This window comes from Pelophylax lessonae, assembly GCF_965119305.1.
Source record: "Pelophylax lessonae genome assembly, chromosome: 1".
NCBI lineage: Eukaryota > Metazoa > Chordata > Amphibia > Anura > Ranidae > Pelophylax > Pelophylax lessonae.
In genome coordinates, this window is record NC_138768.1 from 305991545 (window position 1) to 306019051 (window position 27507).

At 40.9% G+C, this 27507-nt stretch overlaps 1 protein-coding gene across 1 annotated transcript in view; it reads right to left on the reverse strand.

The window, feature by feature from the left end:
- TPCN1 (two pore segment channel 1) overlaps positions 1–27507 on the reverse strand; it is a 373488-nt gene that overhangs the window by 287272 nt on the left and 58709 nt on the right. Inside the window, exons 3-6 of the mRNA XM_082257616.1 lie at positions 25753–25929; positions 21046–21159; positions 20797–20927; positions 20100–20188 (exon numbers count right to left, since the gene is read on the reverse strand). Of these exons, the coding sequence (XP_082113742.1) occupies positions 20100–20188; positions 20797–20927; positions 21046–21159; positions 25753–25929 (511 nt within the window). The remainder of the gene's footprint in view (positions 1–20099; positions 20189–20796; positions 20928–21045; positions 21160–25752; positions 25930–27507) is intronic.

Genomic DNA, 27507 nt, shown 5'->3' on the forward strand with positions numbered 1-27507 from the left:
AGGGGCCACGCTCTCCAGGCTTCTCGCCAGAGTGCGACGAATATCCACATTCTTCCATCGCAGCACTAGAGCAAGCCACTGTCTAAAAGAGAAACAGAAATGTCTGGGCCTGAAGAATCATAAGCTAATAACTGATGTGCCAACAAGATGGAACAGCGCATATGACCTGGTCGAGAGGTGCTTAGAACAACAACCTGCAGTTTGTGCCACCTTGCTGTCTCCAAAAGTCAGAAAAGGAGAGTCTGATCTCTGCACTCTCAATGAAACAGATGTGTCAAATGCAGAGGACGCTGTGAGTGCATTAAAGCCAATGAAGGATGCAACCTTGCTGATGTAAGAAGAGCGCAACCCAACAGTGTCTCTCATTGCCCCTCTAAATGCACAAATGCTCCAGAGCATGACAGACACCATGGGAGACACAGCCATGACCCAGGAGATCAAGAATGCCATCAAAACAGATCTCCTGAAGAGGTACAGCAGTGAGGCAGAGAAGAAGATCCTTCATACAGCCTCTGCTCTGGATCTTCGCTTTAAAGGACTGCCTTTTATTCTCACAGAGGAGGAGAGATTGGAGATATACAGAGGAGTGACTGAGGAGTCTGCATCTTTAGAGGAAATTAGAATTTCATCATGTTTCCTGCCAGACAGCTAGAAGCTCAGCTACATTGTGTTCTGTAATAACATGCCCTGATTCACTGATGCGGTGTGGGAAGTGGAACTGTATGGTATGGATTACCGTGCAGTTTCCCACACCTCATCAATGAATCACACTCTTAGTCAGTTCAGCTCTTCTTATACTATTATCTTTTGTTCAAACACACAGATTACATCTAATAAAAGGACAAATGTGGATGAAGTGCCTAGGGAAAAAGCAACTGTGGAAGAAGAAACAACACCCATTGAGGAGGACAGCCATTCTCCTCCCAAAAAAAAGGCCACAACATCGCTGCTCATGACTTTGCTGGGGCAGTCTTTCACTGATGGTGCAATAGAACCTAAGACCCCCTATGCCAAGGCAGAAGACGAAATGGAAAAATATTGTAAAGCCCCACCTCTGCCTCTCACGGAGGACCCTTTAAAATGGTGGCGTGAGCATGAGGTCATATTCCCCCTCCTCTTTCAGCTGTCAAAGCACTACTTGTGTATCCCAGGTACAAGTGTATCTGCAGAGCGGGTTTTCTCTACTGCAGGAGATGTTATAACAGCGAAAAGAAGCAGTCTTAAACCTGAGCATGTGGATCATCTAGTGTTCTTACAGAAAAACCTACATGTTCCCAAATGCTAAGCACTGAAATAATTACTAATTCATGTTTTTAATGAATTAGTAATTACTAATTCAGTCTGCCGCCAGTCACCAGTCAGTCACATCACCAGTCTTGTTTTATAGCTTTATAGCACTGATGGTTTGTTTTTGAAGATTGTCCTGTCCAATGTGTCCATTTCCAATCCATAATCCGTTCCGTTGCTTCACACTAAAAGTGTCTAGGCAAGTAGGCAGGGGTTCATTTAACCCTCAACCAAATAAATAATATTAAAGTGTATTTTCTTCTAGACAACTGACTGACACCAAGCCAGCCACTGTGCAGCATTATAGGAAGGAAAATCATTGAGAGAAATAACTTGTACATTTGAAGCTTAACCTCGAGTAAATCTCATCTTATTGGATAACAAATAAATACACCAATTGTGGATTCTTGTGTAATATACTATATTTGTGAGTTTGTGAATGTGACCCCCATAGGATTTCCTCAAGGTTAAGCTTCAGTTTACAATTTATTCTCTCAAGGATTTTCCTTCCTCTAATGGTGGCTTGTTGGCTAGCTTGGCTTCAGTTACAGATGTAATCGACATGGTAGAGTGCTGCTCAGTGCAGTGCAGGTAAAGTTTTCTTTCTGTAACGTGACTGACTGACTGTCGTGACAACTCAAGAGCTTATAACGCAGCTCTAGCATTAACTCAACACACACACACACAGTGTGTGTGTGTGTGTGTGTGTGTGTGTGTGTGTTGAGTTGATGCTGAGGCTGCGTATAAGCTTTTGAGTTGTCACGAGTCACGACACACACACACTGTGTTTAGTTGACTGGCAATGGCAGGGGCAAACACAATCGCAGTGAACCTGGAACATTTTATATTTTTTACAGCTTTTCTGGCACTGGAGAGATGGAGAATGGCTTGTTTTCAAAAATGGTCCATTCACATAAGTGAATTGATAATTATTTAAGCTTAAGCTTATATTTGTATAACTCCCCTCTAGCAGCCATCAACTAACTTCACTTGAGTTGACTGGCAGTTGCAGGGGGAAACAAACATCACGGTGAACATGGAAGTTATGCAGCAGTGCACTATTGCCAGGTTCACCTTTGATATTTGCTACTAGTCAGGAAGTGCTCTGTTTTGTAGAGGACAGGTTATGGCACACACCTGGAATTTATTGCAACGCATGTCTGTCTGCTGGTCTGTTGTACTCTGTAGCAATAGCAAGTGTAGGGGGTTCCCTCAACCAAACAAATACTAAAGGTAAAAGTGTATCTAGACAACTGAAGGCAAGCCAGGCAGCCACGGTACAGGAAAGGACATCCTTGAAAGATTAAATCAAATCATACATTGAAGCGTAAAACCTTGATTAAATATTTACTGGATCACAAATACACACAAACCTGACCTAACCTATATGCCTTGAGTTGTACCAGTGTGGCAATGCCAAACCTTTCTTCAGTTCTCATGATTCTGATGCAGACTGTTGTGTGTTTTTTTGTGATCCCATGAAGATTTACTCAAGGTTTAAGCTTCAGTTGATGATTTACTCTGTCAAGGGTTTTCCTTCCTCTAATGGTGGCTTTGGCTTGGCTTCAGTTGGGTTTAATCGTGGTAGAGACAGAGACTGTCTGCAGGACAGGTAACGTTTTCTGTAAAGTAAGTGACATAAAAGTGACATAAGTGAATTGATAAGCTTAAAGCTTATATTTGTAACTCCCCTCTAGCAGCCAATCCATCAACTCACTTGAGTTGACTGGCAGTTGCAGAGGGAAACAAACATCACGGTGAACATGGAAGTTATGCAGCAGTGCACTATTGCCAGGTTCACCCTTGATGTTTGCTACTAGTCAGGAAGTGCTCTGTTTTGTAGAGGACAGGATATGGCACACCTGGAATTTATTGCAATGCATATTCACATAAAAGGATTTATATATAATGTTTTGTGGGAATTTATGATGACCATTTTCACAAGAATATTAGCTTGGCTGGCTTCTTCTATCTTGGCTTGCCTTTAAAGTACAACTATAGGCCAAACTTTATCCAAAATCCAAAAAGTTTTGCCTTTAGTTGTACTTTAAATGGTGGTAGGCCTGGCTTATATTAATATTTTCTTTTATGAAGCAGTAAACTGCACTACTACAGTTTTTTACCAATTTTACTGTTACTTCTAGTAAAATACTAGTGTTGTTGTCTGTCTCTGCTATGCTGTATGCATTTTCAGACCTTCCTATATGTTTGCAGTGCAAGTGCACTAAAGTATGCAGGGCTTGCAGGCCATGACAGGGTCCAGGAAAGTGTCCTTTGAAGCAAATGAAAATAAAAAGAATTATTTTATTTGTGACTGCTTGATTGTTTGTTTTTTTTTATAAAGTTTTGAAAACCATTGGGCAGTGGGCTGGGCATGGGCATTGGGCAGTAATCGCGATGCATCGCGGAATCGAATCGTATCGAATCGCGTCCCTAATAATCGTAATCGCATCGAATCGTGAGGTAAGTGAAGATGCACAGCCCTAATATATATATATATATATATATATATATATATATATATATATATATATATATATACACAGTGCCTTGCAAAAGTATTCGGCCCCCTTGAACTTTGCAACCTTTTGCCACATTTCAGGCTTCAAACAAAGATATAAAACTGTAATTTTTTGTGAAGAATCAACAAGTCGGACACAATCATGAAGTGGAACGAAATTTATTGGATATTTCAAACTTTGTTAAATAAAAAACTGAAAAATTGGGTGTGCAAAATTATTCAGCCCCTTTACTTTCAGTGCAGCAAACTCTCTCCAGAAGTTCAGTGAGGATCTCTGAATGATCCAATGTTGACCTAAATGACTAATGATGATAAATAGAATCCACCTGTGTGTAATCAAGTATCCGTATAAATGCACCTGCACTTTGATAGTCTCAGAGGTCCGTTTAAAGCGCAGAGAGCATCATAAAGAACAAGGAACACACCAGGCAGGTCCGAGATACTGTTGTGAAGAAGTTTAAAGCCGGATTTGGATACAAAAAGATTTCCCAAGCTTTAAACACCCCCAAGGAGCACTGTGCAAGCGATAATATTGAAATGAAAGGAGTATCAGACCACTGCAAATCTACGAAGACTTGGCCGTCCCTCTAAACTTTCAGCTCATACAAGGAGAAGACTGATCAGAGATGCAGCCAAGAGGCCCATGATCACTCTGGATGAACTGCAGAGATCTACAGCTGAGGTGGGAGACTCTGTCCATAGGACAACAATCAGTCATATACTGCACAAATCTGGCCTTTATGGAAGAGTGGCAAGAAGAAAGCCATTTCTTAAAGATATCCATAAAAAGTGTAGTTTAAAGTTTGCCACAAGCCACCTGGGAGACACACCAAACATGTGGAAGAAGGTGCTCTGGTCAGATGAAACCAAAATCGATCTTTTTGGCAACAATGCAAAACGTTATGTTTGGCATAAAAGCAACACAGCTCATCACCCTGAACACACCCATCCCCACTGTCAAACATGGTGGTGGCAGCATCATGGTTTGGGCCTGCTTTTCTTCAGCAGGGACAGGGAAGATGGTTAAAATTGATGGGAAGATGGATGGAGCCAAATACAGGACCATTCTGGAAGAAAACCTGATGGAGTCTGCAAAAGACCTGAGACTGGGACGGAGATTTGTCTTCCAACAAGACAATGATCCAAAACATAAAGCAAAATCTACAATGGAATGGTTCACAAATAAACATATCCAGGTGTTAGAATGGCCAAGTCAAAGTCCAGACCTGAATGCAATCGAGAATCTGTGGAAAGAACTGAAAACTGCTGTTCACAAATGCTCTCCATCCAACCTCACTGAGCTTGAGCTGTTTTGCAAGGAGGAATGGGCAAAAATTTCAGTCTCTCGATGTGCAAAACTGATAGAGACATACCCCAAGCGACTTACAGCTGTAATCGCAGCAAAAGGTGGCGCTACAAAGTATTAACTTAAGGGGGCTGAATAATTTTGCACACCGTATTTTTCAGTTTTTTATTTGTTAAAAAAGTTTGAAATATCCAATAAATTTCATTCCACTTCATGATTGTGTCCCACTTGTTGTTGATTCTTCACAAAAAAATACAGTTTTATATCTTTATGTTTGAAGCCTGAAATGTGGCAAACGAAAAGTTCAAGGGGGCCGAATACTTTCGCAATGCACTGTATATACACACCCACACATATAATATATATATATACACATACATACATACATATACTGTATATCTATACATACATACATATATATACATACATACACACACACACATACACAGTATGTCACAAAAGTGAGTACACCCCTCACATTTTTGTAAATATTTTATTATATCTTTTCATGTAACATGCAACACTGAAGAAATTACACTTTGCTACAATATAAAGTAGTGAGTGTACAACTTGTATAACAGTGTAAATTTGCCATCCCCTCAAAATAACTCAAAACACAGCCATTCATGTCTAAACCGCTGGCAACAAAAGTGAGTACACCCCTAAGTGAAAATGTCCAAATTGGGCCCAATTAGCTGTTTTTCCTCCCAAGCGTCATTTGACTTGTTAGTGTTACAAGGTCTCAGGTGTGAATGGGGAGCAGGTGTGTTCCCTCTCACTCTCTCATACTGGTCACTGGAAGTTCAACATGGCACCTTATGCTAAAGAACTCTCTGAGGATCTGAAAAAAAGAAAAGAAATGTTGCGCTACATAAAGATGGCCTAGGCTATAAGAAAATTGCAGGTTCCACTCAGAACAGGCCTCGCAATGGTCGACCAAAGAAGTTGAGTGCACATGCTCAGCGTCATAGCCAGAGGTTGTCTTCGGGAAATAGACGTATGGGTGCTGCCAGCATTGCTGCAGAGGTTGAAGGGGTGGGGAGTCAGCCTGTCAGTGCTCAGACCCTACGCTGAACGCTGCATCAAATTGGTCTGCATGGCTGTCGTCCCAGAAGGAAGCCACTTCTAAAGATGATGCATAAGAAAGCCTGTAAACAGTTTGCTGAAGGCAGGCAGATTAAGGACATAGATTACTGGAACTGTGTCCTGTGGTCTGATGAGACCAAGATAAACTTATTTGGAACAGATGGGGTCAAGCGTGTGTGGCGGCAACCAAGTGAGGAGTACAAAGACAAGTGTGTCTTGCCTACAGTCAAGCATGGTGGTGGGAGTGTCATGATCTCGGGCTGCATGAGTGCTGCCAGCACTGGGGAGCTACAATTCATTGAGGGAACCATGAATGCCAACATGTACTGCGACATACTGAAGCAGAGCATGATCCCCCTCCCTTCGGAGACTGGGCCGCAGGGCAGTATTCCAACACGATAACGACCCCAAACACACCTTCAAGTTGACCACTGCCTAGGGGTGTACTCACTTTTGTTGTCAGCGGTTTGGACATATATGGCTGAGTGTTGTTATTTTGAGGGGACAGCAAATTTACACTGTTATACAAGCTGTACACTCACTACTTTCCATTGTAACACAGTGTCAATTCTTCAGTGTTGTCACACGAAAATATATAATAAAATATTGACAAAAATGCAAGGGGTGTACTCACTTTTGTGAGATACTGTGTATATATATATATATATATAATGACCATAAGGTAATAATTTTTATAGTGGTATCAGCAAAAATATTTATTTATTTTTACTTGAATTTTTTTTTTACTTGATATTTTTTCTTGATTTCTTCATTTAAACTTCTCTATCAGAAGTGGACATGGAAAGCCAAAGTTTAACATTGGCTTGCCATTCATATCAGATAGTGATGACATTTAGTCACTTTCACTATCTGATCTATGGCTATTACTGCCTGTCCCACTTAAGGAGCATCCAGGTAATAGCCAGTTAGCCCAGAGACAACTGATCCCAGCATGCACTGTGGTCAGCTATCACTTAAGTCTTCTGATGGTTGGGACTTGCGGTCACAGCCATGAGAAGCTCTGGGCATCTGTACATGTTGAATCTCACCCATTTCAGCATGTACAGTCAAGAGTGATAGGACTCATCACTTTGAGGCAGGCTGTAGGTGTTCATTTATCCGTTACCACCCTTAAAGTGGATGTAAACCCTCACATATAGCCAGTGAAGTGAAGCCTCAGATGACACACAGAGATGAAACAAATCTTCCAACACATGTTTTACATGCATATCTGCTGTCTTCAGCTTGCTATATTCTTTAGAAAGTGTATATCGTGTTAGAGATTAGTGTTAGTGTTTTTCTTCCTATTTAGCACTGGGTGTGTATTCTTGGCATACACTGTGTGACAGCTGGATTGGAGGAAAGGCACCCCCCCCCCTCCACATAGGCAAAGAAAGGAAGGAATGTGCAGAGCTGTGCTGTGACAAGACAAGCTTTCTGCTAATCCATTTATAGAACCCCTCCCTGACACAAATATCGGGCTGGTTTTATCTCGGTTGTCAGAGAACTTGTCAAAAGTTATCATGCTGATAACAGAAGAACAGAGCAGCAGAAAGACCCATGACTTAGGACTTTGGAGAGAGATAAGAAAACACTACAGATATGTGCTCAAGACAAATTTCATGAATCAGGTTTACATCCACTTTAATGGTTGGCTAACAATATATTGATAGTAGCTATAAGGTACCATCCATATTAGTGTTTCTTTTTATATGTAGAGCAACGCTGTATCTTCCCTGGCAAAAAGGAGTGATCCTGTCGACCATTAGTGGCTTGCTGTGTAGTTGATGGGCCTTAATAGCCATGAGTGGTGGGAGAAAAAGGCTAAGTGGAGCAGAGTACAGAAAAAATGCAAAGATTAGGCATGACCAAGGAGATTGAACAGAAAGGAAGGATTGATCTATTTTTCACAAAACCTGTGGCTCCTTCTAGTACTGAGCTGCGTGAGGAGGTGGAGGAAGATGTAACTGATGATGTAGTAGCTTCATGCAGTTATGACACTTCAGAAGCTACCAGCAGTATTATCAGTGAAACTGAGGCTTCTGATTCTGTTGCAGAACGACCTTCAAGTTCAAGAGAATGTGATGACCCTGTTGTACTATTAGGAGTGAGTTTCGACCCTAATAAATGGGATATAAATGATTCTACCCGAGACCATGTGGCTAAACATGGAAAAGTACAACATAAAAATCTGGACTTCACACAGTCTAGAAGGCTCTATGCTGACAAAGAGAAACAACAAAGGAGCGATTTGGTTTACTCCCAAAGCAAAGGAGTAGTGTTTTGTGCTCCATGCCGCTTGTTTGGTGGCAAATCCCAGTTGGCAGAGAGTGGTTTCAATGACTGGAAAAATGGCACAGCGCGATTAAATGAACATGAGCAGTGGCCAATTGAGGGGTGTGGCTGAACTGCCCATGTGAGCAGACTTGCTTCACTTCGGCTCCAAGTATCCCGTTGAGAAGACCTTACTGGGAGCTCTACTCTGTTGGGAACTTCCCCACCTAGTGTGCACCTGGTGTGGGCTTGATTAACTCTGCTGTTCTTAGCATTTCACCTACAACCAGCCAGCCATGATAACTAGAAGGAAGGAGGAGAGCCAGCCTGCTGAACGGTCTATCCTGCATGGGGGATCCACGCTGACCCAGAAAGCGGGGAAGGAGCGCCAAACAACCGCTAAAACTAGGTTGGAAACATTTGCTCACGATCCCGCCAGACCTAAAACTATTGAATCGAGCTTTGTGGCATCCCCGATATCTGCAGCTGGGAAAAGCCCTCTTCATCTTTCCTCCTCTGATGGACTATTGGCAGAGCATATGGCCATAGACGCTGCAACACATGTGAGTACATCTATACTCTCTACTAATGGCACTTTTCCACTGCAAGTACCGGCTCGGCTCTACTCGGCCCTGCTTGGCCCGGTTTGCTTTTCCACTGCTGGTACCGCATGGTACGGTGTTGGAACGGTTCGGTACGGTATGGTTTGCTTTTCCACTAAAGTAGTACTAAAGTTAAGTGGGTGGGACAACAACGGGGTGGGTGGGATTCTCTGACCAATCAGTGGCTAGTAGTGACTGCATGCAAAGCATTGTGGGATATGGTACCGGGTATGGTAACTGTTGGAACCACAATCGAGTAGGTACTGTTTTTGAGAGCCGTACCGTTCGGTTCCATGCAGTGGAAAAGCGCCGCTGTACCGTACCGAACCGTTCCTACACTATACCATGCGGTACCAGCAGTGGAAAAGCACAAAAGCGAGCCGAACCGTTCGGTTCCATGCAGTGGAAAAGCACCATAATACAACAGGAAGCTCTGATATAGCGGATTCTGAACAACCTACATTGCAAGAGGTGCTTAATGCTATTTACACTTATGGGGCCTCTCTCACAGACTTATCGGTGGAAGTGAGAAGTATGAAAGAAGGTATACAGCATATTAGACAAGATATGCAAAAAAAATGAGTCAGAGAGCTACAGCACTTGAAGGCAGAATAAATACTATAGAAGTTGGTTTAAAACATTCAATTCATGATGTTAATATGAACACTGCTAAATCCTCAGAAAATGCAAATAGGATAGAAGAGATGGAAAACAGACTGCGAAGGAATAATTTACGTATTGTGGGACTGCCTGAGAGGTCTGAGGGTAAAAACCCTGTTGAATTTGCTGAGCAATGGTTACTGGATACTTTCGGTAAAGATAATTTCACTTTATTTTTCTGTTGAGAGCACATAAGGTGCCATTCAAAGCCCCTCCACCAGGGGGTAGCAATAGATCATTCCTGTTAAAACTGCTGCATTATAAAGATAGAGACACTATTTTAAAGCTTGCCAGACAACAACCCAATTTGGAATTTCAAGGGACTAAAATTTCCATTTAACCGGACTTTTCATCAACTGTACAGAAACAGAGCAAAGTATAAGGAAATTAAAAAACACCTTCGGGATATTCCTTTGAATTACTCTATGTTATATCCTGCAAAATTACGGGTTGTGGCGAATGGAACTGTGCATTTCTTTGATAATCCTACTGCAGTAACTAACTGGTTAGACCATCAAGAGAGACATTTTAGGGCGACAGCGGATTGAAGGGTTAATTCCCATAGGACACAGTAGAAATATGCGTACTATTCCCTATATATATTTAGACGGAGCCTGTCAGAAGCCATACAGGAATTAGATGTTAATTAGTCTTAACTTTTGTTTCTTATGTATGACAGCTGATGTATGTTGTGAGTGTCATCTAGGAAGTAAGTCGGGCGCAGCACTCATAATTTTTCCCTTGCTCACTTTACCCTGTAGGGGTACCTTTTTATCTGGCTCCTTAGGGGGCCTGCTGGAAATATTTTGTGCATATGCTTTTTGTCCCCCTTCCCCTTTTTTTTGTTTTGTGTGCGTTTTGGTTGTTTGTACGTTTTTTTTTTTGCCTCTGTAAAATTAGGGTTATGTCTGCCAATGGATTGGTACAGGATCTGAGATATTTGATCATAAATTATATATAGAAGATATAAACGACTAAGTTTACAGAATTTATTCTCTCATGGAATGTGCGAGGTGTACATAATGTGAAGAAACAAACTGCTCTATTTACATTTCTCAAGTCTCAGAATCCCTCTATAGTAAGTTTACAGGAAACACATGTTACTAAAGACACTGTTGGTTTATTACGATCCTCTAGATATTAAATTCAATATCATTCTATCTATACCCAATGTTCTAGGGGTGTGAGTATTATGATCTCTGGCAATGTTGGATTTGAGGTATTAGATAAATTATTGGATGAACAAGGAAGATATGTCTTTTTATATGGCATGTGGAATGCCTGTAAATATATCATTGCTAATATATATTTACCACCACCCTTTGCCATGGAAGTACTGCAGTGCCTGTGAAGATTTATCTCTAAATACCCTCAAACCTCAATAATAGCAGTAGGTGACTTCAATAATGTGTTAGATCCGTCACTGGAAGACAAAAAATATTTTCTTCAAGGTCCTAGACAACCTACACCTTTTGCTAACTATCTAAGGGAAATAGGATTAGTTGATTTGTGGAGGTGTAAATATCCTTTGGAAGCTCAGTTCTCATGCCATTCCTTGACTCATTCTTCTCTCTCACGCATTGATTTGGCATTGGGTTCAGAGTGGACTATGACCTTTAACTCGGAAGTATCATATTTGGCTAGAGGTCTTTCGGATCATTCACCACTATTGGTGGTGATGCATTTTCCCTCCTACAGATTATCTATTGGTTGGAAACTCAATCCTTTTTGGCTATCTCTGTTTACTAATGAGGAGGGTTTTCACACTCAATTGGAGAATTTATTGATTGATAACAGGCACTCAGCTACTTCAGGTATTGTATGGGATACATTAAAAGCATTTATTAGAGGCCTATGTATACGTGAAGTCTCTAATATTAAAACTAATTCTAGAAGAGGGGTAACTAATGCTGCCGAGGAAGTAGATAGAGCGGAGAGAGACTTTATACAGGCACCCTCTACAGATACAGAAAATAAATGGACAATGGCACTAAAGGTATATAGGGAGGTACAGCTTCAACAGGCATCTAATAAAAGATTCTTCTCGTCACAAGCATTTTTTGAAGAGGGGGGAGCGGACAGGACATATGTTATCTATTATTTCTAAAGCACAGCGTCCATCTGCGGTAGTACATAGGATAGTGACAGGTACCGGGGAGGTGGTTAGTGACACTCCATCTATTATACAGGAGTTCAGGTCCTATTTTCAGGACCTTTACTCCTGTAAGGTATCCTATACCCGCCCAGACCTAATACGGTTTCTGGACGGTATATCCCTACCAACAGTTGGCGAGGTGGATAGGCAGAATCTGAACGCCCCCATTACATTGGAGGAACTGCGGTGTGCCTTGGCCACTTTCCCAAATTCTAAGGCCCCTGGTATTGATGGTTTACCGATGGAACTATATAAAAAATTTGAAGGCATATTATTGCCAGAACTCTTGGATACTTTCTTAGAAGCCCAAAAATGTGGCTCACTACCGAGCTCAATGTATGAGGCGGTGGTCGTGCTACTATTGAAACCTGGGAAGAACCCTGAATGTCCTGAATCATATAGACCCATCTCCTTATTAACAACTGATTTAAAATTACTCACTAAAGTCTTTGCTATACGACTGTCAAAAAACGTAAGCAAAATTATACATCCCGATCAATCTGGATTCATTCCAAACCGTTCTACAGCTAATAATATTCCTAGAATGTATCTTAATTTACAAATACCTGTTATCAATCAGGGACATAGAGCTGTTTTATCTTTAGACGCCGCTAAGGCATTTGACAGTGTGGAATGGCATTATTTATGGTCGGTATTGGAGAAATTTAAATTAGGGGATTCATTTATATCATGGATTAAATTATTATATAGAGCCCCTGAAGCTCGTATCAGGTTAAATAATACACTTTCTTCCTCATTTACACTTTATAGGGGGACAAGACAGGGATGCCCTTTATCCCCATTACTATTTACCCTTGCGGTGGAACCATTAGCAGCAGCCATTAGGGCACATCCCCATATTACTGGTTTCCGTAGAAGGGATTTAGAAGAAAAAATAGCATTATATGCAGATGATGCTCTTATATTCTTGGGAGATACAAATAGGTCTTTGACCTCACTGATGACACTTATACAAACTTTTGGATCCTATTCTGGATTTAAAATTAATTGGGATAAATCTGTATTGTTACCTTTAGACCCCCTCACTGCTCCACTGCCGCAAATGGCATCTCAGATCCGAGTACAGTAGTGGAACAGTTTCGGTATATGGGTATTGCTGTCCATTCCAACCTTAATAATTATGTCAAACTCAATATTGAACCTCTATTGGCCAAGTTCAAGGAGCAAACCACCAGTTGGCTTAAATTACCTCTCTCAGTAGTGGGTCGTTGTAACCTGATTAAAATGATTTGGAATCCACAATTGTTGTATGCTCTAAATAATGCCCCTGTATGGATACCTATACATATTTTTAGGAGGTGTAATACCTTATTTCGTGCGTTGATTTGGAGGGAAAAAATTCCCCGTATAACACTGGAAAAGTTACAGGAAGTGAATGAGGCTGGAGGTCTTGCAGTCCCTAATCCTTACTTTTACTATATGGCTGCTCAGCTTCAGCATTTAGCAGGCTGGGGAAATGTTGAGTGTCGGAACCAAACAGGGAGATTATATCCTCTATTTTGTCTAATAAAGATGTAGTGGAGTGTCTGGAGGCAGGAGAAATGGGGAAACTGACAATGTGTCCTACATTGCTCCTGCTAAATAGATTGTGGATCAAAACAAAGCAACACTTCAAATACGAGGGATATACGAGATATTCTCGGCTTTTCTATAATTATAACTTTATTGAATTATTTAAATTGAAAGGTTTTTCTACGTGGTCTGAATATGGATTGCGATATATCCCACAAGTATATGAGGGTACAACACTGAAGGATTTTCAGTCACTTAAAATGGAGTCTGGACTTCCAAATGCTGTGTTTTTCCAATATTTACAGTTAAGACATGCCATATCTGCACAGGCAAAGATTTCCCTCTGGACTCTGTCTAATCCGGTGATACTATATAGGCTTCTGGGAAAGAATATTAAAAAAGATATTCTCTCATTTTTGTATAGCTCCTTTTTGAATCAAGTATCCAATGGGATGTCTTTAACATGTAGGAAGGGATGGGAGGAGGATATTGGTCCCATGTGTAATGAGGAATGGTCCAATATTCTGGAAAATGTGACTAAGGTCTCCCTCTCATCCACACAGAAGATAACACAGCTATTTATACTGCATCGTACATACCATACCCCTACTCGTTTATACAAATGGCAAAGGAGGGACTCTCCGCTATGCCCTTGTTGTAAGATTCATAATGGTACGCTTATTCATATGTTATGGAAATGCCCCAAACTTACCCGATACTGGAAAACAATAATATTAACCATTAATAATACATGGAATATTACTCTCCCTTATGAACCAAAAATAGGATTGTTAGGTTGCTTGAATGGGAAGGATTATTCTTCAAATATACAGACGGCAATTCTTGGAGTGCTTTTTTTTTAGCCGAGAAAGTGGCTTTCTCCTTCTCCCCCCAGTCATTCCGAGTGGGTTGAGGAGGTTAACATAACACTACTTCGTGAATATCTTACATACAAACAGAGGCAGTCTTAAAAAATTTGATCATATTTGGGAACAATGGCTAGCTGGCCCGGGCTTGGCCCCGGCACAGATGGCCACTATTAGGATTTTTGGAGGCACACCTCCTTAAGTTTATAAAACTGTTGACTCTCAGAGACCCTAAAAGGTAGACCAATGTAATGTGTTAGGAGAAAACTATATTGATTTTCGAGTATATACCGATCTTGGCAGAGGTGCTTTTTTTTTTTTTTTTCTTTGGGGGGGGGGGGCTGGTATGTGTTAAGAATGTAGTTTGTTAGGATGTAAAATGGAAAAAATAGTTATATGCTGGAGTATATGCATGTGACGAGATGAAGGTATTTTTGTACAATGATAAATAATGATCACATATATATGTATTGATGGATGTACATAGATTTGTTGCGATACTGGTCCACCGCTCTGAACAGGAACCGGAAGTGATGCGAAACGCCGTTATCGCATCACTTCCGGTTCCTGTTCAGAGCGGTGGACCGCATTGCGTTCCACACGCTAGTTTACAACGCTCGCTTGTCACCACTTAAATGTGAGTACCCGTTATCCTACATTTTATGTATAATAGACCTATTATCGGCAATATTACACTATTGTGCCTTCTATTCAACATCCGAACATCTGCAATATCGGTCCCTTGTGGACACTGGGAGTAGTTATCCCCATCATCAGGATATCAGCTGACCCCAGCTCAACTTAGGATCGCTGCGGTCCAGACACCCCATAGATGTCCCATCCTAGGACCGATAGAGGAGATTAGGATCTACTATTGGAACGCCACTTATACCCACTCTTTACCCCTGTGTGGGGTGGGTACTTCCGATGAGTGTGCTATTTACCTTAGGGGTCACCCAGCACCTCACTGCCCACCATGGGGTCACCTACTGCATCCTGCAGATATAAGGCTTGACACCTGCTCTAATATATTTTTGGGACAATTAATCACTTCATCACTTGTGCACCATAGGACTTTCTTCCTTTTTATTTATATATATATATATATATATATATATATATATATATATATATATATATATATACACACACAGTATATACTCACACCCATTTGGTATTTAACCACTTGCCGACTGCCTAACGCCGATCTACGTCGGCAGTCAGCCCCTCACAGGCAAAGTGACGTAGGGCTACGTCACTAGCTTGTGAGGGTCTAGGGAGCGAGCGCGCGCCCCCGGAGGCGCGCTCCCGCTCCCGCGTGGTCACGGACCCCCCCGCGCGTGTGACCGGCGGACCCGATGTCCGCCGGTCACTCGGCGATCGGCGGGGGAGAGGGAGAAAGTCAGGCAGCTTGTGTAAACAAGCCACCTGTCATTCTCCTTGCTGTTAGGATACTGATCACTCGGATCTAGTATGTAGATCCGTTGATCAGTGTCCATACAGCTCAAGCCCCAGCCAATCACAGTAGAAAGCACGCCCCTAGGGATACACACAGCCCCTCCCTCCCAAATAAAGTTAACCCCTTCACTACCAGTGTATTTTTACAGTAACAGTGCATATATATATAGCACTGATTACTGTAGAAATGTCACTGGTAACCCCAAAAGTGTCAAAAATGTCAGTCAAGGGTCCGATCTGTCCGCCCCAATGTCGCAGTACCGCAAAAAAAATCGCAGATCGCCGCCATTACACGTTAAAAAAAAAACAACAAAAATGACAGAAATCTTTCCCTTTGTTAGTAAACGCGATAACTTTTGCGCAAACCAATCAAAATACGCTTTTTGCGATTTTTTTTACCAAACATAGGTAGCATAAAACAAATTGGCCGAAAAAGTAAAAAAATTTTGATTTTTAAATTTTTTTTTGGGGAATTTCATATAAAAAATGTGAAAAATATTGCTATTTTTGCAAAATTGACGCTCTTTTTTTGTTTATAGCGCGTGATCAAAAAATCGCACAGGTGATCAAATACCACCAAAAGAAAGCTCTGTTTGTGGGAAAAAAAGGACGCCAAATTCGTTTAGGTACAGCGTCGCACGACCGCGCAATTGTCCGTTAAAGTCACGCAGTGCCGAATCGCAAAATACCCCCTGGTCGGAATGGGGGTAAAATCTTCCGGGGCTTAAGTGGTTAACACCAATAACACTTTAGCACTCACCATCTTGTGTCGATTGCACTTGTCACTTTTTAGCATATCAGTTTATATCATATTGCACTTGTCACTTTAGTCTAAGAGATTTCTTTATCCCTCTGCAGGTTTTTTGTTGCACTTTAATTGTGACTGTATGCTTTTTATGGATTTGATGTTTACATATTTATGGGTTAAGCTATTTGTCTATGAATTTATTGAGCTCACATATTTTATATATTTATGCACCTAGTAATTTTTGATTTTCACATCCACATTTTTTTTATTATATATATATATATATATATATATATATATATATATATATATATATATATATATTTATATATATTTATTAGTGCATTTTATACAGTTATTTATCCCCCTTTTTATATCATCTGGGATTTCAACATTTGTCTTTCTCTTAAACGAATTATCTCTCTCTCTTCAACACGGTCATCTATCATTCACAATATATTTATTAGTGGCCCTCACATTTTATGATATCAGACAGCGCCATTCCCTCTACTCTCTAACGCAAGCAATATGTCCAGTCATTATAGAGGATTGCAAGCTAGAGTTCTGGAAAGAAACCCACTTGCTGTGTACATTCCATGCTCTGCACATTCTTTAAATCTAGTAGAAAAGCATGCTGCTGAAAGTTGCAATGAAGCTTGTGCATTCTTTGGTCTCTTACAGTACCTTTATACCTTTTTTACTGCTTTCACTCACAGATGGGAGATTTTACGAGAGCATTTATCATCTGTGCCCAACACTCTAGCTTTAAAGAGACTATCTGACACACGTTGATCAGCCAGGGAAGATGCCTGTCGGAGCTTAAATCGGATTCAAGTAGTCAACACTTTAACAACAATTAAAGCAGAGTTCAGGGCACAGAAAAAAAATTTCAGTGAACATACCCCCGGGACAGTCAGGGCTAATACATTCCACAATGGCTAGCCTCTGATCTGTCTCGGTTCGCACTTACCTGCCAGAAGAAATACTCACTTATAAAATTTCTTCCACAGCGTTGCCATCTCTCTTGTGGGCAGCTGAAGCCGGCGCAATCCTCTTCTGCGTCTTCTTCCGCGTCCTCTTCTCCCAGAATGCGCCTGCACTGGCCCCTCTCGTCACTTCCGGTGCGGCTCCGCATTCCTCCACAGCTTCTGGGCATGCCCAGAAGCTGTTTAGCATGGAATGCGGCGTCGCCCCGGAAGTGACGAGCGGGGCCAGTGCTGTCGCATTGATTCCTGGGAGCGATGGCGTTCAGCTCCCAGGAATCAGTGCAAGCTAGGAAGTGACGGCGGAGCCGCGGCGCAGAGGGAGGAAGTGAAGAATAGGTGAGTATTTTCAATCTACAATTACAAGGTGAGTGAAAAAAAAAAAAAACCTAACTATCCAATTCCTTTTCAGGTGAATGAGAACAAGCGGATGGGCACAAAAAAAAAAAAAAGATCGATTTTGTGCCCGGAACTCCGCTTTAAGGAAAATACAGCAGAGTGACCAGGAACATGCAAGGAAGCAGAAGGTCTACTTAATAAACTGCAATGTCTGGAGACTGCACTTATGAGTGGTTTGTGGGGTACTATCCTAGAAAGATTTGGTGCAGTTATCAAAAAAATCCAAAGCATTGCATTGATGTAGGAATTGTGGTAGAGCTACATGAGTCACTGATCCAGTTTGTTCGAGACACCAGAGAAAAGTTCCTGCCTTACGGAGCTACAGCAATAGAAAAATCAAGTGTCAAGAATTATGAGAATAAGAGGAAAGGTATGCAAGTGAGGAAAAGCTCAGCAACTTCTAGCAAGACACAGGAAGAGGAAGCTCAAGAAAAGTTCCGGATCAACACCTTTTATGTAATTTGTGACAACTTGGTTGCTTAACTTGGGAGAAAAAAAACTGCATACGACTCTTACTTTGGAAAGTTTAAATTCATTACGGACCTCACAAAAATTGAGCCATCAGTAATATCACTGCATGCTACAGAGCTTTGTATTTCCTACAGCAAAGACTGAAGTGTTTTTTTGATGAGTGCCTCCACTTTCATTCATATCTCCTAAGTTCTTCTGCAGAACATGGCTATGTCCTGAGTGATGAGAGAGAGTATTGAAAAGTATTTATCCAAATGTGGACATTGCTCTCAGAATATTTTTATGCACAGCAGCAACTAACTGCTCAGCTGAGTGTTCTTTCTCAACTTTGAAGCGTGTAAAGAACTACTTGGGAACCAGAATGGGAGAGGAGAGATTGAACGCACAGGCTGTGTTGGCAATTGAGTCAGAACTCACAAAATCTTTGGACTACGTTGAGCTTATCAACAGCTTTGCCACACAGAGAGTTTGGCGAAAGCCACTTTAGTTTGATTTTGGCATCCTCTCCGATTCAACAATTTGCACTTATTTCAGTTTAAAATAGTTATATATTAGTTTAATTAAAGTTATCCGAGTTATTAAAAACATCATCATATCAGTTTCATGATGGAGTTATTGATGCAAGTATGGAGTGAATGGTGTGTGATTGTGTGTGCTAAGGCGTAAGAAGCATAAAAGACTGTATGTGTTGATAACCGTGGTTAAAACCTTGGTATGGTGTTACTGCTCACATGGACTGATCATGTGCTAATTCAACTAATTAGAGTGGCTGTGATCCATATAGTATACTTGACATGGATGACTGATCTTTGTATAATGATTGAATTTACACTTTTCATTATTTTGTTTGATGATTTCTATCTCTTCGTATACAAAACAAAATATACAAGTAGGCACTTTGTACTAGGGATAGACAAATTATCGGCAAAGCTGATATATCTGGGGGCCGATATGCACTCTCACCGATATATCGATGTCCGTTTAAAAAGGAAAAAAATTCCCAGGACCAGAGAACCCAGCAAGGAACTAGGTTCTACTCCTGACTAGGCAGAAAAAAACTGAATGCCTATAGCTAAGAGTGGGAGTATACTCCCCTGGGGCTGCCCCATAGGCGAAGTCAAGTTTTTTCCTGCCTAGTGTCCTACACCTGTAGGGGGCAGTATAACCCAACTGTTAAAACAGCGATGGGAAGTGAGTGGTTAAAGCTGAACTCCAGACAAACAGCAACAAATATATACTAAATACATTTAGGGAAGCTATTTTACCTGCCAAAGGACTTGAATTTCTATCCATTCAGTTAGGAGATTTACACAGTTTTGCTACACAGCACTGTTTGGCAAGGCAGGAGACCTGATATTTTTCTGCTGCAGTTAGGTAACACTTACAAGTCTTGTACCTCCCAAAGTCTGTGACTGGACAATAAAAGGAGAAAAAGCACAACAAAGAGCTCATCTCTATGCCACACTGTTCTCTCCCCCTATCAGCATGCTCTTTTCAGTACAACTGATTGGCTCCTTTTGTTGCTTCTCCTTTACCAGTCTGAGCACTGCTGTACAGTGGATTCCAAGAAACCAATACTAAATTAAATAAGGCATGCATGGTGCTTGCATTTAAAACAAAAAAATCAGTGATTTATGAATGTGTGTCTTTTATAGCTGACTGAAGTGCAGGTTTAAAAGGTCTAAATACTGTAGCTTTGTTCATTAATGAAGGAAAATTTCCCTACATGCACAGACATTCATTTACTTACCCAAGATTGCAAAAATGACCATGAAAAATAAAAGCAGCAGCAGAATATCTATGAATGGTGGCAGAGACTGAAAAATCTGGCGCAGATTCCTATGAAGCAACAAAACAGTTTTACAGACTAAGAAAATGCCAATTTATATAGATGAATTATTCTCATGCCGTATAAATTATCATGTATTATTTTGACAGAGTCTTACATTAACAAAATCTTTAATTAACTAGTAAACATATTAAACTTTAATTTAATTTACTAACCAAATCCCACAAATATAAGTTTTTAGCTCAGCTGTCCTTGATGTTCATAATAATTCAAGTAGCAGTACTATCAACATAAAATATATTCTGCAAACTAAGAATCTGGATTTCTTTCACAGTGCTTGATTTTAAATGGTCTATACTGCCACATAAACTAAACTGTGTAGCTGCACATATGAATATGTATAGCCCTGCTGCATTGGCTATATGTTTATTACTTGTTGAAAACACACCAATACACTATTGAGAAGCTGCAGGTGAACAGCAGCTTATCCGACAGCCCAATAATCAGATGTTTTACAATATATTATTTACAATTTGCCACTCTTACAAAGACACACTCAACGCCCAAGTCTGAAAATAATTCCTCCATATAGGCACACTTTTTACAATTTGTGACTATGCATGTATTAAAAAAGAAAAAATAACAAACACTATCTCACCTTCTGACTGCCCCACAATATCTGCAGTCCACTAAGAAAATAGGTCGCAGGGCTCTTGTTACACGCACATGGGAAGTCTGTCTTATTAGCACCACAATAGCTTCCACAAGCTGAACCAATAAAACGCAACTCTGCAAAGACGCATTGATAAAAAAAAAAAAAAAAAAAGACGTGTATAATCCAATGCAATAGTAAAATACATTACTTCCTAATGACTGGATACCAGAGATTTTAATTTGGCCCACTGACCTTTAGCATGGTCCTGCGGTGTCTCAAGAAGGTATGACACCCAAGCCATCTCATCTTCATGCTAAGTTCAAACACCACCAAAGCCAGGGTAAGTAGTTCCAGAGTGGCATGGACCTGGAATGGGCAAACAGATGAAATAGGCAAGGAAGGTCATACACAAGCAGTAACTATTTTATTCTGAACAAAACAAGCCTCTTACAACAGTAGGGTGATTCCAAGGCTGCATCCCTTTTATTAGTGGCATAGGCTCTGCGTCTGACTAAATACAGGTTCTAAATAATTAAGGAAGCGGAGAAACATTTAAAGGTCTGCAGGCTTATCTGACAAGCCTAGCTAAACCCTCCCTGGGGTATAGTGATTAGCTGGGAATTATTTCCTGCACAATTTCTAGTGTGCTGCCCCTGAGGTAAGTAAAATGCTACCAGCAACAATCTCCATAAGCCAGAATATGCATAGTCTACTGTTTTACCTGCACAATCCTCTTTGGGAATACATCACAGGACACAGAGGACTTCATATTCATGACTACTTCTGTTATGCTACCACCTTCAAGTAAAAAAGGCAAAAAAAAAAAAAGGCAGGAATCCCAGTCCAGGCATATAATCCATCCCAGCTCAGTTTTGTAGCAAAGCCTCAGTTTTGTAGGAAACAATGAAGATCGGACAAAAAGGGAGGTTTCGGTGTTTCCTGTAATGTATTTCATGAAAAGGATTTTTCAGGTAAACCAAAATTCCAAATGTATTAAATCGTACCACACAGAACATAGGGTACGTCATTATCATGGCTACTTCGGATGTCACAAAGCACGGAACATGAGGGGTGGGCTGCATAGTCGAAAATTCCATGTGACAGCCTGCACAAAGGGCTATTACCAACAAATGAGAGGCAATCTGAAACAAAATTTTGAGAGATCAAATGAGATCTCTGAAACAATGTCTGAGGCTGAGATCTGTCCCTTGGTGGTACTTAAAGCCAGAGACCTCCTCACACCATACTGGAGCAAGGCCAAAATGTGCCCCATGACATACTGTTGGGGATGAAACTTACAAGCCTCACACCAGGCAAAATAAGGCTTTCCATGTATGGTGGTACACCTTCCTAGAGGTCAACTTTTCTGCCTCAAAAAGTGCAGGGATTACAGAAACAACACATTCCTCAGGATTTGGGCTTTAAAAGCCATGCCATCAAAGCCAGCGACTGTAAAGCAGGATGAGATATTGGACCTTGTGACAGCTGAGCTGGCTAATCTGGAATAACCCATGGCTCGTTGGCCAAAAGAAGTAAGGTATCTGGATACTATGTTCTTCTTTGCCAAGCAGGTGCGATGAGAATCACAAGAATGCCCTCCACCTTTATCCTAGGCAAGGACGAAGCTGCAGTTAAGGGAAGTCACAAATCAGTGAAAACTGATGCCAAGGACTCACTAGAGCATCTATCGCAAACACCTACAGATCTCAGCTTTGAGACAGAAACCTGTCCAGTTTGTTGTTGACTCTGGGCGCTAAGAGATCCAAATCTGGTGTCCCACATGGTGGACCACACCTCAGAGTGGAGTGAAGGGCCCATTCTCCTGGATTCAGCTGCTGCTGACAAGATCAGGTTTGCTACTTTCTAAGCAGCATGCCCTCTTATCTCACTGATGGTGGATGTACACCACAGCCGTGGCATTGTCCGACTGCACCCTTACTGGGAGATCCCGAAGGTAGACAGACCAGTGAAGGAGAGCCAGTCAAATTGCCCCAATTCCTGGTTGTCACTCAGAAACTTCCACTCCTCTGACCATATTCCTTAAGTCGAAATTTTTGAGAACATCTCTCCAGCCCTACAGGCTGGCATCCATCATTAGGACTTTCAATTTTCTCAAAAGGCTTTCCCAGTATCCAGCATCTGCAGGAATGGTTGGTGCGCCTCAAGATTCTGCCAGATTTTAAAGGGTGGGTGGATGATGTGAAGGCGCCTTGTTCTTAGGGGATTTTTTTGGATTGAAGAACCTGCTGCCCTTTTAATTGCAAGATGCAATACAAGCTAGATAAAAATGGTAAAAAGGCGCTGGTATCCCTGAACTGGGATACCAGCGCCTTTTTACCATTTTTATCTAGATTTTAAAGGGTGCCTTGGTTAAAAAAAGGTTGAAAAACATTGCTGTAGAAAACTGACTGGCCCTTCCCTACCCCAGCAGGGGTTTTTAGACTGGACCAGGAATTCAAGAATTAAGCCCCTGAAAGGAGATCTTCAGGAAGACAAGTGTAGGCACATCTATCCCCTAAAGACTCAAACTAAAAACTGAAGCTTAGCTGAGTTGTGGGAATATGCCTAGGCAGGGATTCCTGCTTTTTTTTTTGTACATTGTCCTTTCACCTGAAGGTGGCATCATAGACCAAGTAATCATGAGTACCACCCAAGTCACATCTGTCCTGTGAAGTACGATTAAGAACAGTTGTTTGTTCAACAAATGACCAGAAAATGTTTTGACAGCTGCCATCTAAACTCTGTAGGCAACCTTAGCATTATCAGTAATTAAAATAATGATATATACACTATATTGTTTTCTAGGGTCACAAGATCGCCAGATTTTTAGCACATTGTTCTATGGTATGTGAAAATGATAACGCAAACTGGTCAAGTCTACAAATAAGGACAAAAGCACACTGTGAAAAAAAAAAAAAAAAAAAAAAGGATTTATCGCAAAGGTGTCTGTCCTGAAAGACGATTATCTGTCCAGCGGGAGTCGTAATAAATCTTGAAGAGGCCCTAGCTGCTAGCAAACATTTTCAAGTATGTCAGGTAGCATGTCCCCTTCTGGGTGCTGTGTATCCTTCTACCCACTCCTATATCACTACAGGTCACTCTAGTGATGCACATCCTAAATTATACAGGCGACACTGTAAAGATTAATCTTCAAGTAGGGATATCTGTTCTGGTGATATCTATCTAAAGTATAAAGAGTTTTTCACTAATTTTCTTGTTTTCTCTCTCAGGATGGAAAGGAAATGAAAATTCCTCAACAGTACAAAAACTGGCAGGGGGTCTACATGCAATAATAAAAAAATAAATATTAGGCTATATATACTTTAACCCACATACCCGCCTATACCTACAAAGACCTTTTTGGTATAAAATCAATATCCATTATCCCCTAATCTCCAACTAAGCATAGCTTTATCTGGGTATCTTGTAATACACGACACATGGTCGTCTGTTTATAAAAAGAAAATTGCTGTGCAAAATGTTTCAAGAACTCACACACCCATCACTAAAAATCACTGTAATTTTCCTAATACTCATATGTCCCATGATCATCAGCTTCATCTAGTGGCCATAACACAGAATTTTCCTGGATTGAGGCATTTCAGGAAAATCCCATATTATGGCCACTGGATGGATCTGATGATCTGAAACTAAATATATTAGGGAAATTATGGGAATTACTTGTGAACATTGTGCGAATTCTTGAGCTATATGTACAGCTAATATTTCATTAGCAGACCCATTAGGTTGTTTCTAAACTTCTCACTAACCTTATGAGCAAGCTCCTTATTTGTGCACAAAGAACAAGGTGCCCACACAAATATGAATCCTCCTTAATTCATTTTTACTTTTCTAAGGGTAAAGATGCCAACTACATCATCAGGTACATTGACTAGATATCATTTAGATTTTTCATGGTTAATCTAGAAAGTTGCCTAAGTTCACTGGTTACCTTCTGGCATCAATTTGAATTACACGGAATATGGCTTTGCAAAAAATTAATAAAGATGCCAGATGATATGTATGTAATACAGCTAAACATTCACAAAAATTAAATAAATACAATAATAAAATAAGTTACGCTAGTAACCCTTGATAGAATTGCATTTATAACCGAGATCTGCAAGATGTTTAACAAAATGTAAGCCTTTGTTTGACTAAATTTGGCAGGGAAAAAAATATAGGATGCAGAGCTTTGCATTTATCTTTATTTGCATATTAATACATAACCTAATAGATTCATATGATGTAGTAAAAGTAACCAGACAGGCTCAGACAAAATATATTTCTAATTACATGTATACATATTGAGCGTCCCTGTCTGCATCACACTTATCCTTTGTCTTTAAATTATAATAAAGGCAAATTTCTTCTTTTTTTTTTTTTTTTTTATTTGGACAGAGCAGAGAAGGATTAGAACACAAGTCAGATTTTATTGCTGCCTCTGTTCACCATCTCAATTTGTCCTGGTGGCCTATATTACTGAAAGTGAAAGAAAATCCCCCATTTTTAGTGCTCACCAGAATGAGAATATAGTGGAAGTCTTGCAATGGGAACACTTGTTCTGGTAAGCCTGGTAACAACCGGGGATACCCTCACTGTAGAAGGATGTCCTCTCGCTTCCTGTTGTGGCTATGGGAAAGGAAGCAAGAAAAAATCTCCCAAAACCCCCTCTTACTCAACCCAAAATGAAAAAAAAAAAAAGTTTTGCCTTCAGTTATACTTTAATACTTTTAGCCATTAGCCTGGAAAAGTCATGTGTATCACATAGTCTTGCTTGCTGCATACTTGTGCCGAGTCTGTGATAAGGAAAGAATTGCATTAATAGCTTCTATCTTACAGCCAGGCAAATAGTATTTGCAGGAGGTCAGCAAAAGTAGCCTATATATTTCCCTCATGACACATATCCTCTCATTTCTCTTTTACTTGGCAAACACACAAACTCTAAGTCCCACGTACGTAGATGTCAAGGCGGAGGAAGGGGACAGCTGGTGCCTCACACAGAGATAGCAGGAGCAACAGAAGTCCAGTGCTCAGTTCCAGCATGTAGAACAAATGGTTATGGGCAAAGAGGTATGCAGCAAGTGCATTTGGGTCCCGGGGATGTGTGTCAAACTTGTCATTATTTTTTCCTTCCTGAAAAAGAGAAAAAAAAAAAACAAATACCATAAATACCAAAATTAAATGCTCTCACTATATTGAGCAATAAAAAAATAATGAGCTGGCTAAATCTGGTGTAATACTGTATGAAGAAAAGACTTCACTAAGTACTGGCTCATATTGGATCACTTCTAAATAAATATGTCAGGGGACAATAAGCAGGCAGAACAATCATTGCATTGGCGATTTTAGAAAACCTGAGATAACTGGATTTTTGTCTTACCATAAAATCCTTTTCTCTGATGTTCATTGACGGACACAGCTCCACATCTTCCTTGACATTTAGGTTATGCATTCCCCTACGGGAGTATGACACTAGGTGGAAAAGAATGGACTATGCCTATAGGGCAGTCCTTAGGGGTATACTCCTACTTCCTGCTATAGGACTTCAGTTTTGTAACAAGTAGTGTCAGAAGAATACATAACCCAACTCCACAGAGGGGTGGGTGCTGTGTCCGTCAATGAACATCAGAGAAAAGGATTTTACAGTAAGACAAAAATACAGTTTTCTCTTTCGTTCATTGACGAACACAGCTCCATATCGTCTTTGACCCTTGGTATGTCCCAAAGCAGTGTCAACATGAGGGGTGGAAAAAAAAACAAACACAGCAATAAACCTACTTCCCCAAAAAGGCTAAACGTAGCCAACCAGGTAACACAGGAGCTCAAACAGGAACAACTGGAGCTCACCTGACAAAAAAGAAGTATACCCTCTCCAACAGCAGCTTCCAAAACCTTGTTGCCAAAAGCAGCATTCGCAGATGAGAATACATCCACCTTGCAAATCTTTGTGAAGGTGTGCACAGACAACCAAGTGACTGCCTTGCAAACCTTGACTACTGACACCTTATGACAGAAGGCCCAGGAGGCACTAAGCGCCCTCATAGAATGTGCCTTAAACGGGAAAGGAGGAACCTGCCTCTAATGGAATAGGCCAGCACCATCGCCCGCCTGATCCACCTGGAAATGGTTGCAGCAGATGCGGCCTGCCCCTTTTGAGAACCATCTGTAAGGACAAACAAGGAATCCGATTTCCGAAACAACTCAGTCGTCGCCAGGTAAACCCTGATTGCCCGAACCACATCCAAGGAATGTAAGGCAATCTCTTTAGGATGATTAGGCTTAGGACACAAGGAAGGCAACAAAATGTCTTTATTCAAGGGGAAACCAGAAACAACCTTAGGAAGGAACAACTGGCAGGGACGTAGCACCACTTTGTCCCAGTGACCACAAGGTAAGGTGACCGACAAGACAACGCAGTCAACTCCAACACCCTGCGTGCAGAAGTAATAACCACCTTCTTTGTCAAAGTAAGCAGAGGAAGTTCACAAATATTTTAAAAAGGTGCTTTTTGAAAAACCGACTGTACCAGATTAAGGTCCCACGGAGGCAACGGAGACCTTTTCCAGGGGAAACTGGGTGGCATACCCCAAGAACAAAAGTGTGAACCAAATAATTTGTGGCCAACGGGCATTGGAAGAAAAAAGCCATGGTGGAAATCTGGCCCTTGATGGTGCCCAGGGCCAAACGCTGATCTACACCTCTTTGGAGAAA